The 14098-nt window shown below is 35.7% G+C and overlaps 1 protein-coding gene and 1 long non-coding RNA gene across 17 annotated transcripts in view; one reads left to right on the top strand and one right to left on the bottom strand.

The window, feature by feature from the left end:
* LOC118273723 (piezo-type mechanosensitive ion channel component) overlaps nucleotides 1–14098 on the top strand; it is a 59536-nt gene that overhangs the window by 25213 nt on the left and 20225 nt on the right. For 11 of the 16 annotated variants that reach the window (XM_050695183.1, XM_050695144.1, XM_035590833.2 and 8 more), the window contains exons 8-25: nucleotides 341–475; nucleotides 1683–1788; nucleotides 1899–1980; nucleotides 2133–2364; nucleotides 2659–2857; nucleotides 3684–3883; nucleotides 4076–4224; nucleotides 4322–4465; nucleotides 4551–4626; nucleotides 4897–5003; nucleotides 6217–6415; nucleotides 6515–6700; nucleotides 6784–6959; nucleotides 7046–7178; nucleotides 7295–7522; nucleotides 8630–8865; nucleotides 9126–9311; nucleotides 9547–9736. In XM_050695183.1, coding sequence (XP_050551140.1) covers nucleotides 341–475; nucleotides 1683–1788; nucleotides 1899–1980; nucleotides 2133–2364; nucleotides 2659–2857; nucleotides 3684–3883; nucleotides 4076–4224; nucleotides 4322–4465; nucleotides 4551–4626; nucleotides 4897–5003; nucleotides 6217–6415; nucleotides 6515–6700; nucleotides 6784–6959; nucleotides 7046–7178; nucleotides 7295–7522; nucleotides 8630–8865; nucleotides 9126–9311; nucleotides 9547–9736 — 2964 coding nt within the window. Of the gene's footprint in view, nucleotides 1–340; nucleotides 476–965; nucleotides 1026–1682; nucleotides 1789–1898; nucleotides 1981–2132; nucleotides 2365–2658; nucleotides 2858–3683; nucleotides 3884–4075; nucleotides 4225–4321; nucleotides 4466–4550; nucleotides 4627–4896; nucleotides 5004–6216; nucleotides 6416–6514; nucleotides 6701–6783; nucleotides 6960–7045; nucleotides 7179–7294; nucleotides 7523–8629; nucleotides 8866–9125; nucleotides 9312–9546; nucleotides 9737–14098 lie in introns of all 16 variants that reach the window. The other 5 variants (XM_050695168.1, XM_050695196.1, XM_050695192.1 and 2 more) reach the window with 2 other exon arrangements.
* LOC126910966 (uncharacterized) overlaps nucleotides 9945–14098 on the bottom strand; it is a 57544-nt gene continuing 53390 nt past the window's right edge. Inside the window, exon 2 of the long non-coding RNA XR_007705566.1 lies at nucleotides 9945–10490. This is a non-coding gene — a long non-coding RNA (uncharacterized LOC126910966). The remainder of the gene's footprint in view (nucleotides 10491–14098) is intronic.

Genomic DNA, 14098 nt, shown 5'->3' with positions numbered 1-14098 from the left:
GAGTTAACAAACCTTAAATATTATTATTTATACTGAATAACACAAATAATATCAGCTATTATGCTTCCTAAATAATATGCGATTGGTACTTAGTAACACTAATGTTTTAATGTGCTAAGTCTAAGATATTGGCCTCTAGTATTGTATAACTGCGACTTTACACTATTTGTAAATATGTAGTTACAGAGGGATCAAGGATATTACTATAAATATCTAAGTAATCAATCGATATGGTTTGAAATTAAAGGTAGCGGTTGTGTTTACTACATTTTTTGTAATATTTAGAGTTGTGTGAAAGTTATTAGAACCTGTTTCTTATGCTATCTAACTGGGAACTTAGGCGAAAAAAAAGAGCGCTCTATCCGGCTTGGAAGAGGGTAAGCTGAACGGTTCGTTGGTGCGCGGCATATCCTTCCACCGCGGCAGTCGACGCGCCGCTCGGGATAAATGGAAGAATGCCACTAAAAGAGTTCGAGTAAGCTTCCGCGAACAAATCAGTGTCTTTTGTCGTTAATGCACAAACCCATTTGTATTTACAACATGTAGTATTAGATCTACGTAGATCCCGAATGAGAATTTTATTTTATCTATATCCATTTTCAATGTTTCAGCATGTAGTTATTAGCTGCATCTGTATTAAACAGGCACTCAAAAGTTATTATGTAATCTGGTGAATTATTTTTCAAACGTAGTTAGTGTTGTTTTGGTCGCACAAACATCTCTGGTTACTACTTGGTTTATCAGTTATTTTGTACATAAACTACTGCATGCCATTTTCTTGTAGATAATTTGTAACTAATTAATAACCACTCAATATTGTGGGGACACAAATACCATAAACAAGGCGTGGGTGCTTCTGCTGTACACAGAACTGGATTTGATTTTGGTTTATTTTGATGATTTCAATTTTCCTTGTAAGTACTTTTTTTTTGTTTGTTTTGCAACCAGCTTTCGTTCTTTTATAGGTTGCACTTTCATACATAAATACCAAAATACACCGCAGTGAAGCCCGTGAGACCGACCCTGTAGGTATCTTCTTTTGTTTTTATCTATGTTTTGTGTTTGTGGGAAACCTTGCGAGTATTCGAGCCGAGAAATACAATGCTGCAATTGTGTAGTGCTTTATTTCGTTGGGTCAATGTCATTCATTACTGTGTTTTCCTATATTGTGGAAACATAAACTAAAGAAATAAGCTGATACTCCAATTTTTCCTTGGCTGTATTCCTTGGCTGATTATTCGCACTTATTAAAAACCTAACTATGACAGGAATAATTAAAAGCTTAAATAAATCTCTCGATATACGTAAAAGAGATCTCTAATGCCTGGTTCACATTATGTATTTATTTTGACGTTAAATAATCTAACAAAATATATTATGTGTCGTACACAAGCACTAACGTTCCGTTTAATAAGTTTGTAGATACATATTATATTAGATATGTCATGTTGATGTTGTGTCGCATGGTTGATTGTTGTTTGTGCAAGCACTATTAATCATCATCGCCTACATTTTTTCAAGAAAATTTATATTAAAGAACTATCAATAGCCTCCAAAACCATTTCAATTATTATGATTATTTAACATATAATCATCTTAAATTGTTAAAATCTTTGTAAAATAAAAAATATCCAATATATTCATTACTAATTCTTTTGTCTCATATTTTTATTAATGTTTAGCTTATTCGTGTGAATTCTTCGAAACGGTGGACAGTTACTCCGACTGGATCCGCAACGAGACAAATGCGACAAGACTCCACAGGTTCCGTTGTTCTACATGAAGATGGTTAGTAACACGAATTGTCTTTGACGGATTAGTGTGCATTTAGATACATAGAAATAAAAAAGGAGTGTAAGTATATCAATCTCTATTTTACACTCATTTGTTTGTTGCAGAATCTGTAATAGAAGAAAGTGAGCCTACTTTGATGGATGATATTTTAACAGCAATCGTCGATTTCTTCCAAGTTCTAGTCAGGTTAGTGCTAATAAGAATACTATTGTCCCTCTAACTTAATGTTCGTACATATTCAAAAAGAGATTGCGCCAAAACGCTGTTTTGCGCAAATTCTGCGCATCAATTGCGCAAAACTTTTGTATTGTGAAATATTGCTACAATTTTTTTTGCAGGTCCTCGTACATAGCTACGACGATCACGATGATGGCGTGGAGTATAATGTTCCATTCGTGGCTGACTTTCGTCTTCCTCATGTGGGCCAACATTGTGTGGCTCTGTCACGACCAGCGTGGTTTCATGCTGAAGACTAGCCCCATACTCGTCTTATATGCGATGTTACTGCTAATAGCGCAGTACATATACGGCATGAACCTCTATGAGTCAGAATTACCTAGCAATATCACGGTGAGTGTGTAATCTTAGGTATACATTGTTATTAAAATGGTATTTATTATTTACATAAAAGAACGTTACGAAAATAATAATAAAATATTTTCAAAAGTACTCACTAACTGATGTTTATCAAACAATGGAAGAAATGTTGTCGAACGAAAGTAAGAAACGTCCGTTCAAATACCTCTCATTTTAAACATGGCTTTTCACGTGTAAACAACAGAACATACTTTCGTGAAACATCAACTGTTGCTATTAGTTTATGAACAGAAATGTTCTATACTTTATATTTCTTCTCTTTTTCAGGAAGTGAATCTCCATCAGATAGGTTTAGGTCGTGTTGAAGGGGAAGCGTTCGTTCCTCTACTGATTAAGTCGTTGTTCACGTGCATGTTTTGGGTGACACTGCGCCAACGCATCCAGGACATAAGACAGAGGCGACAATCCTCCGTCATCGCAGATATGGCGGCTCCTCTTCAACTCACTGCTTCCACTGCAGCTAGTGGTAAGTCCCATTGAATTCTCGACTATATTGTCATATCCTTAAGGTTTTCCAAAAAAAATCAGAAATTATAGACGTTATCATAAAAGGCCTTTAAAATGTTTAAACTTGTTTTCTTTTTCTATCTTTTCCTCGGAACAGGTCTTGTAAACGGTAATAGAACTTGTTATAATAACTTCTGTCCTTTGAATTCTTCTCTTTCAGAAATGTCTTCATTTAGAGCTTGTCTTGTTTTCAGCTAAAACTCTTAAATAACTGCTTAACACTCTTAACTATGGCCACCCATTTCTATTTAAACGAACACCGGGTTATTTTACACTCTTTTAGACAGCTTAGGACAATATATTTCTTCTTTATCAATTTCTTAATATTTTTGCCTTAGAAAAGGGGTTTAAGTCAGCACTATCATACCTAAAATTAAGTCATACCTCAACTTTGCGAATATTTATACACAAGAAAGACTCAACAGGTCCTACTCACTAGGTACAGAAAGTAAAACTTACCCAATTGTTCTCGTTTTGCTTTGTCATTAGCTCTTACTTAGCTACTTGTATACCATCTACTGTAAGACCTGTTTAGCCTTTTTGAATCAATTTTTCTTAATAATTGCTATAAAACTCACTAGGTTAAAGAAACAGCACCCTCTTAAAGCATTTGTAAAGATTAATATTATGAGCCTTAAACTTTCTTATGACCAGAGCCGACGCGATTCGCGACACAAACGGCAATATTTGTTTGGTTTACATACTGAAGGTCGTTGCGAAGATTAAATGATTCTACTACTGTAACTAAGGAGTAAAGCTTTGTCAATAAACTTGTGCCTGTATAGTAATGGACGCGAGACGTGAGGAGGAGAGTCGTTCTCGTCTGCTGCGCGCACTCGGCGAGGTGATGCGAGCGTTGTGCGCACGCTACTGGATATACGTCGTGGTCATCATGCTGTTTGTCATCGGCATCACCGGCGAGCGCATGACCATATTCCGCATCATCTACATGTTCCTCTTCCTCGCTTTTATACTCATGTTCCAGGTAAATAAAGAATATTTTCAGAAAGTATCGTCACACGTCATAACTTATTATGAACTTTTTAAATACTTGTAGTAGTTATTTTTTACTATTTGAAAACTAGAATAGTTATAATATCAACTGATGTTTACTTATCTATTGCGATTTTTTTCTCAGTGTCGACGTATTCGAATGATATAAATATTTTGTTTTCAGATTAGTTGGTATTGGTGGCGAAAAACATTGTACATGTTTTGGATAGTGGTCATCATCTACTCAATGATAAATCTTATTCTGATCTACATTTATCAATTCGACAACTTTTCAAAATTAATTGAACAATATCTGTTTATCAACGAAAGTTTGTAAGTAAAAATGCTTGAAAGATGACACTTAAATTGACTTTAAATACTAAGGAAATAAGCTTCAAAATGTGTATTGAATCGTGACATTTCATTTCAGACAACAAGATTTGGGATTAGAACCGTATCACCCGGCGGATTTGTTTGTCAAACTATTAACACCAACGTTGTTCCTCATCATAACAATATTGCAAGTTCATTATTTCCATAAAGATTTTATGGCATTATCGGATCCTAAAACGAGGTGAGTGTATCTGACGGAAAATTAAATATATTTAATTTGTTGATCATTTAGAATTGAATAAAAAAGTGTTGTCTCATATTTACAGAACAAATAGTATAGCAGCCAACAATCCAGAGTCTGGTAAACCTAGTCAAGATGGTGCCTCTACGATGAGAGATGATGTAAGTCATAGAAACGGAAACAATAAGCTTAGAAAGATTGCTTCAAAATAACTACTGTGAGACATACTAAATTAATTGAAAATAAAGATTTACTCACTTGAAATGTCTCAAATCAAGCTACTCATGAATAAGAGTAGCGTTGTGACTTGAAATTAGTTTAGCTTTTCTCATATATTTCACGTGATTAAACTCGTAATTACATATGTGTTAATAATGAAAGCTTGTTTAACTGTTAAAAACCTATTTATAATATCGTTTATCACGTTGTAGTTGCCACCACTACCTTCCGAAGATACAAATCCACGTTCAACGGCGACGGAACCAGATCAGTCATTGGACGTATCTTCTAACGTAACTGGCCAACCGAAGTTACACAGGTTAATTTTGTTTTCATATTTTTATCTTTACTTAGGTGAAAAAGTACAAGGTTTTAGTAACAAAAGCAATAGTAAAAATGTTGACTTTGCAAGATTAAATACTTGACCTGTCCTAAAGCTATTTGATGAAGTTAAGCCACTTGGAGTAAAATTTGTAACACATGCAGTTAAGCGTCATCTGCAGAGTACTCAATTTTACATTAAATTTGTCATTTGATGTTCAATTTTTCAGTTACTTTTAGTCCTGTATATATAATTTTAAGCCTGTTCTTATATGGCAAGCGTTAAGCGCGTGTTTTGATAACGCGTGTTTACAACTATACCTAATGCGCTCTAAGAAGGTGCGGCTGACAGATTCAGTAACGTTTCGTATCACTCTTGAAAGTTGCTGCGATTTAAAAATTATGCCTTAATATTTTAGCTGTATCACATTCGTATTATGTTAAATCATTCGGATGCGTAGTTAATTAAATTAAAACCAACCGGAATGTTCTAGTATTCAATTAAAATCTAATGAAATGAAAAATAAAGTAAAGTGTTATGCGTATAACGTAAAGCCATAGTCGTGTTTAGTGATGGGATGTACGGCTACGATGGATAGGTAGTCGATGTTTTTTTAGAATAAAAAACGAAAATCGTGTGTCGTTCAATTATCATTCTTAAAAAACCTTTAATTATGTGGGTAAATCCACTGTAGACGCGGCTCTCTCTGCCCAAACCACAGTGACATTATCTAAGCAGAAATATGTAGTAGGCATTTTTCTAGACATTTCCGGCGCCATTGATAATGCGTGGTGGTACTTAATCTAACATATACAAACTAATATATCCTTGTTTTCTTCACGGTTCTGTAAAACTGTAACTCTGAAACACCTCAGGGCTCGGTCATAAAATATTTATTTTGACAAGTATATACACGTAGTTAGACTGCACAACTAAATAACACACACATTTAATAAAAAAATTCAAGAGAATTAAATGTATGCTGCGAGTATCGATAGCGATAAAAAAAGATTTTTCTAATGTCCATCCCTAAAGAGAGACGTCAACGTCATACTGGCATCTGTCAGCCGCACCTTCTTAGAGCGCATTAGGTATACATACCTTTTATTCAGGCATATACACGCTAACTCGCGTAACCGTTGTAGTACATGTGTAGTAAAATTTTAAGGCCATGTGACCATAGGCTTAAACAGTATTTGTATGTTTGCAGACAATTTTCGATGTCCCGTACGAACATACGATCTCCCGTAACAGAACGACCGTCCACTGCGCTGTGGTCGTTGTTCAAGCGCACATACAACGCATCCAAACACACTGCACAGGAGATTATCGACCGAATCTTCATGTACTTGGACCTACATCTCATCAAGATTGTCTTCATATCCCTGATGCTGCTCTGTGTTATGAATGTAGGTGATCCACAGATCCATGTTTGTTTATTTCATCTTTCAAAATCGAGCTTTGAAATAACCAGGGTTTTGTACAAAATATTGTTTCTATAATTACAGGTATGTGCCATGCATGTCCCTATAATGTTGATGATTGCACCTGCATTGTGGGTCAACGCGTCGAAACAGCGAGTTTGCGTGCTCTTTATATCGACACTAATCAGTGTCTATTTCATGGCTAAGATGGTCTACCAGATAGGTTACATCAAGCATCGCAGTTTTGAAGTCAACTGCAGTACTAGCACTGTGAGTGATTTAATAAACATGTAAATAACTATCGTTGGTAAAACATTTGAACATAATATTATTATGGTTTTTTTATTTTTCAGTTGTTCGATATCAAATTTTCGAATACAACACCGTCGGTATTTAACAACGCCGAATGGCTAGGGTTTACGAAAGCTACAAAAGATAAGCCCTTAGTAGTCGTCCTAAAGGGATACATCGGACTTTTAGCGGTATTCATATTCTATGCCCTAGTGACGTACAGACAAAAAGCGCTAAGGTTTGAAACATTCCGTTTACTTAGTACTTACATTTTCAACTTTTTTTTTTTTTGTAGTTACGTGATTTTGTTTGTTTTTTTAACAGAGATGCGGGCGTTCTACCCAAAGAGAGGATAAAAACAATATTCCCTGAAATAACTCGCAAGGAGGCGGACGTAGACTTGGTTCACTGTATCAAGTACTTGATTAACTTTGGATTCTATAAGTTTGGTGTGGAGGTGAGATTTTGCTACACATATTTGCTATTTGCAAATATGCACTATTCATTTTGATGATTTTATTTGTTTTAAAATATGAAATTTCTTTCATAATGCGAACAAAATATTTGTTACAGATAACGATGATCTGTTTGATGGGCGTGATCGGGTCTCGTATGGACGTGTACGCAGTTTTGTACGCGGGGTGGTTGCTAGTACTGGTGTCGATAAAGCGAGTCGCCCAGAGTAGGTTGTGGACCACATTCACCGCCACCATCACGTTCCTTGTACCTATACAGTACATGATTGCCGTGGGCTTCCTACCAGAACTATGTATCACTTACCCGTGGGATTCTGATGATCAGGTAACAAAATCTATAATATTATTATCCGACTTCAAAAAATAATTAACAACAACGATTTTTTATATGTATGTTCATTCTGTTTTTGTTTGAAAGGGTATACTTCACCGTTGGTTCCATAATCTGATTATGGGATCTTAGGGAAACCGAGGGGAACTTTTAAAAATTGTAGGGGCAACTAGTGCATTTATTAAGGTTTTTATTATATTTTTTAAACCTTTACAATAAAGTTATTGTCAGTACATAAGACCAATAAGTATTTTTTTACCTTTTTAAAAGTTTTTTAAACGCAGTTTTATAATATTTTTAAGTTAAACGAAGCTAAAGCAAAGCGTTCTTTGCTGGGCCCGTAAGGTACAATTAGCGCGTAGCGTGTCTTGGCGCGATAATAGTATATTTTTTCAGCTTATTCATGAGTAAACTACTATTATTTTTACTTTAACTTTAATTCTCATTTAAATCTTTTAATTTTTTTTTTCGTCTTTAGGACATATCCAATTTGTACAACGAGTTGTTGAAGACATTTGTTTTTGATGTACGGTAATCAGTACATTTTGATTCGTAATAGTGTCAGTAATAGCATAGTGTAATAGATATAGTGTAATTTGGATATTTTTTACAATATGGTTATTTGGTGTCAGTAGGTTGCTTAGCAACACAATGACCTTCAAAGAATTTAATTTTGTCATCCAGAAAAAATTTATTGCTAAAATCAGATAATTTCTGGAGTTGGGAACTTCTTGTTTTCATAATATTAATATTATTATATTGTATATATTTTCTGACACTGTAGGATATTAGTAGCCAACTGTTTTACAGTAATAATTATATAACGTAAAATAGTAAACGTAACAAGAGTTTACCATTAAGCCCCGTTTTCATGGTAAACATTTGTTTAGCAACAGTTGCTAAACATCGTTGGTGAGCGGCGAGAATGTTGCTAGCAACTATGGTTAAGCTTGTCAATATGATGTTGTCAATAACAGGGTTGACAGCACATGTTCACAGCAACACCGCAACACGTTGATTCAACTTTGTTGCTAAACAAATGTTCACCGTGAATACGGGGCTTTAAAATCATGGTTTTAAATAAAACATGTTTTTTTACAGCAAATGAAACATGTCCGCACATGGCTGTTCTTGCCATACGCGGAACAACCTCCACATGCGTACAAGCTGATCTTCGATTTCTTCCTATTGTTGTTCGCGACTCGCCAGCTCAAAGTATTCCGCATAGAAAAGAACACCGCAGATTACCCCGGAGGCTCGAACGAAGAGAATATCGGTAAAAATTGGGAAACACCCGATTTCGTTAACCCTGTACCAGATTTCCTTGGTTATGTTGGGTTAGTATGTTTTTTTATTTTAATTCTGTAGTGTATTGGTCAAGATAATATAATGGTATGAAGATGGTAATCAGGCCATTATTTGAAAAAGGTTATAACCATAACATACTACCTCGCTACAGTACTTGCGGTAGAGCACTATTTCGTCTTAAATTTATACCAAATACTGGTTATAAAATCTTTCGACTCTGGTTTATTTATTGCATGTTCTTTACATTTATTTTTTTCATCTCATATTTTATCTTTGTTCTCTGCACCAGGACATGGCTGGACGTTGTGAAACGCATGGTGTTCTTGGGTATGCTATGGGTGACGCTGGCCATCATGTTCATGACAGGCACCAATCGGGTGAACCTATTCTCCATGGGGTATCTCATCGGCTCCTTTATATTCCTTTGGCAAGGAACCGACTTTTATTTGCGTCCTAAAGATGCTATTTTGAAATGGTGAGTAATGTTTCAATTATTAATTTACATGTATTCTTTTTTATATGAATTTGTGTGTTATTCTTTTTTTTAAATTTTATTATGCCTTTTAAAGAAGTTTTGTTAAATGAATACTGTCCGTTAGTACTGTCCTTTACTAAAGTGTTAATTTAAAAAACGAAAAGCCTACTATTTCAATTTTTTCTTAAAGTTCTCACAAAAATAATTGCACTTTAATCTTCTTTTTTGGCAATAGGTGGTCATGGCTAGTTCGTTACAACGTGTCAGTGGTAGTGGTGAAGACGTTGCTTCAGATCCCGGGCTGTATATTCAGCTCAGTGATGCAGGAACACGCCTGCTGGCTGGTCCAGCTTTTGGGAATCGGATGCGTGGACAAATTTGCTGGCGGAAACATCGCCAGGTTCCTTAAGATGCAGTATGTTAAGGTAAGTGCAACCTTCAGATTTTACAAGCAATATACCTTTATGGTTCGAGACTCAAATTGTTATATATAAAAAAAAAATATTCAGTTAGTACCCACCGAGTTTAATAAATCATAATTTTTTATCTACCTGTGGGTGTTAAATTTTGATTCAAAGTAAAAAAAAAACACTATGATTGAAATTTTCTATTGAAACCAGACTTGATAAAAACATACAGGGTGTCCCTGAAGTCGACGTCCAACAGGCACCAGATGATCGGCAAGGTTCCAAATGTTATCAGAAAAATATAAAAAAAAATCTAAGTCCTACAGTTTTTAAATTACAGTGACTTATGTGTTATCCACGAAAAAGTACACCCTGTGCCAGTCTTTTGACTCTTGTTGCTACAAATCTTTATTTTTTCGTCTGCAGTCTTCCTTACATTATCCTGAATAGTGCTCCAGTAATACGGAATCATAAATTCTTAGCCAACTGCTTTAGATTGGAAAACATTGTTAGTTTTAGAGGAACCAAATACTCTGAATAAAATTTTCACCTTACTTTAAGTGACTGTACTGAATAAATTATGTATGGCGCTAGTAGTGGCAAATTTCACCAAAGTTGGCGCATTTAATAAGGATTCTAAAATGGTATAGCACTTTGCACATTATTTCTTAAATTCGACACAAAAAAAGATTTTTCAACGAAACTCCGTTTCGATGAATTTATTTGAACTTACTAAAAATTCTTCTAGTGTACTCAAATCATACGTTATAACCTCGTATGCACTAGACAGCACTTTGCACGCTATTTGTTATCATCATGTTGAAAATCAGCGAGGATCTCTTGTCAAACAACATTGTCTGTTTACCCGTGATTACGCTTGCAGCATTCATCGGCAATATTATCGCTAGAAGAACTGGTGTTGTGCATCTCGAGCCATGGTACTCGGGCTTCGGCATTTTAGCTGAGCACTGGCTATTTTGCGCCGTGTTGATTATTTATTTTTTAAATTATTTTTTGCTTTACCTGCAATTCCTTGTAACGGTGCAAATAACTCTTTCTCGACAAACTAAAGAATATTTGATGCTTCATCCCGCATTTGATCACAAGGCATGAACACGTAACTTAATCGGAGGATTCACCCATTTCTTTTTTTTTTGATGGGGATATGACGAGTAATTGTGCGTAAGGGCTCATGTACACCATACCACTACCGCGTCGATATGCTGTGTACATGAATCTGCCGCGTCCGTTCCTTTTGATTTTACTACACATTTGATAATGTGTTTGATGCACTATGAACATCATATTGCAATCATTCAATATTATTTAGTGAAATATGATACACAACATCAGTTCCTCTAGTAAGTCTATTAATATTGCCAACGAAAGCTGCAAGCGAAATCATGAGTAGACAGACAATATTGTTTGACAAGAGATCCTCGCTGATTATCAACATGATGATAACAAATCGCGTGCAAAGTGTTGTCTAGTGCATACGAGGTTATAACGTATGATTTGAGTACACTAGAAGAAATATTAGTAAGTTCAAATAAATTCATCGAAACCGAGTTTCGTTGAAAAATCTTTTTTTGTGTAGTATTTAAGAAATAATGTGCAAAGTGCTATACCATTTTAGAATCCTTATTAAATGCGCCAACTTTGGTGAAATTTGCCACTACTAGCGCCATACATAATTTATTCAGTACAGTCACTTAAAGTAAGGTGAAAAATTTATTCAGAGTATTTGGTTCCTCTAAAACTAACAATGTTTTCCAATCTAAAGCAGTTGGCTAAGAATTTATGATTCCATATTACTGGAGCACTATTCAGGATAATGTAAGGAAGACTGCAGACGAAAAAATAAAGATTTGTAGCAACAAGAGTCAAAAGACTGGCACAGGGTGTACTTTTTTGTGGATAACACATAAGTCATTGTAATTTAAAAACTGTAGTACTTAGATTTTTTTTTATATTTTTCTGATAACAGTTGGAACCTTGCTGATCATCTAGTGCCCGTTGGACGTCGATTTCAGGGACACCCTGTATGTACTACAAACTTACATCCCTTAAAATTTCCTGCTATTTTAAGACGTGCAATTTCCAGAGGCGGATTATCCATAAGGCAAACTAGGCACGTGCCTAGGGGCGCGTAGTTACAAGGGGCGCGGGATCTCAGAATTTTTAAATAAATAAAGACAATAACATATCAACGATTAAAAATTAAATGCTGATCTGTAATAGATTATATTGCACAACACAAGCATCGATATACTCGTATTATGCAATATTGCGCGTTTGTTGCGTCGTTGCGTCGTTCTCGAGCGTCGGATGTTACTTTGCATGCAATAGATTCCGGAGATCCCTGCCGCCGGGGTAGAGGCGCGGCTAGCGCGGTGGCGGTAACTAACACCCGTATTCACAAACGATACTATGCGGTCTCTTAGTGCGCGCGAGCGCACAGGGCCCCTTAATCTAATTCATAAACAATACTTGAGTGACAGCTGGTACTATGCGTCCTTCAAAATGAACGCACAGCTAAAGTAGCCTGCCAGCTGTTTTAAGCAACGCATAGCCATTGTCAATGGCAATAGATGTCACAAGGTTTATTTCTTGTTAGAGAAATATAAGTATTTTTCGGACAGACAGACAGTTGTGTTTAGGGATCCCGATTTTGTTATTGTATCCATATTTGTGAATATAAAACCAACACAAATATTAACAAAATTGTTCTTGGATACCGGTAACTATTTATATTTTGACGTTGTTGTATGACAACTCAAAATTGTTCTTGGTTACCGGTAACTATTTATATTTTGACGTTGTTGTATGACAACTCAAAATTGTTCTTGGTTACCGGTAACTGTTTATGTTTTGACGTTGTTGTATGACAACTGATATGAACGTCAAGCAGCGACGTGAAATACGCAACATACGAGAACCAATCACAGAGCTCTATTCAACGCTACGGGTTTGCTTAGACAAGGGTCGCTTAAGTATCGTTTATGAATTGAAAGGCTTGCCAGATGTTACGCGGTGAGAAATGCCTTACTTCGCAGAGCGTTGCTACTTCACTGAGGAAAGTATCGTTTGTGAATACGGGTGTTACACCCGTATACGGGTGTAAGTTTTGTCGTCACGTCGCGTCGTCGTCAGTCAGTTACGGGCGCTTCGACGCTCCTATTGTTTACTTTCTCGCTGTGGTATTTGTGTGTATCAATTACCTTTTAGAGTATTTCTCAAAGAATGAGTGAATTAAAAAAGAAACCTAGTGGTGCATCATATAACCACTCAAACGTCCGGCCCGCGCGACCGTTTATCTCTCTAACGTCCAGCCGCGCACGGCATCCGAACCGCGCGCGACTCCCAAGTTCATCGTAACAAAAAACCTATATAGCTACTGAACCGTAATGCCTAGAATAAAGAAAAGAATACCAAAAAAAAGATTGAAGAATACTGATCAATCTTAACGATTTTTTTAAATCTTTAGTTAATCTTTAAAATACAATAAAACGGGTTAAACATGAAACACAGAAAAAAAAACAGAATTATTTCTACCTTTTTAGAATATACGGAGACCATTGCCTGCAACAGAAAAAAGCCTTTCATATGGAACAGATGTTCCAACTATGCAAAAGTATTTGTTGGCAATCGGTGTTATTGAGCCGTACAAGGAATTTCTTTGCTGATACCAATATGTGATAGGGTCTGACGTTTCGAAGTCGACGACAGGCTGTGTTAAATAATGTTTTAATTCATCTTGTAAACCGTCTCCTTGACTTTCTGATTGCAGCTGATTTCTTACCAACTTGTTGTGAAATTCCCAAATGTTAGATTCTTCTGCTTCCTTCATCTGGATTTCCAAATTTCTTTCTGGATTTTCATGATTTGTATTGTTCTCTAATTGTTGTTTTGAAGTTACAATCATATTATTAATTTTATTCATAACTCTGGAGCATGCTAATTTGTCAGAGAAACTGGCGGTTAACATTGGCGGAGCTTTCGGGTGGTTAAGTAATATTGTAGCACGTAGATTTGATAACTTTACAAATCGAACTAAAATTCGACTGTGGCATCTGATCCTGAAAACTCTGGCAATTTCATGGTTTGGCAATGGCAACAGAATTGCTGAAAGTTTGCGCGGCTAATTTTACTCTCATAACCTGCTTTGTAAAGTTAACATGCTGATTTTTGAGACGGTTAGCTAAATGAACACCTTCTCTTTCTTGCAATTCATTTAATTTTTCAATATACTGCCACGAAATGGTTCGACCCTCTGCATCTAATAATTCTTTTTTTGACCAAGTGTATTTCTAACTAATTTCAACATGTGCGCGGGGTCTGGAATTATAACAATCTCTTGTCCATTAACTTTGAAAAAGT

This window comes from Spodoptera frugiperda, chromosome 1, assembly GCF_023101765.2.
Source record: "Spodoptera frugiperda isolate SF20-4 chromosome 1, AGI-APGP_CSIRO_Sfru_2.0, whole genome shotgun sequence".
Lineage (NCBI taxonomy): Eukaryota > Metazoa > Arthropoda > Insecta > Lepidoptera > Noctuidae > Spodoptera > Spodoptera frugiperda.
Note: the sequence above shows the minus strand (reverse complement) of the source record. Positions and strands in the feature narration are given on the sequence as shown.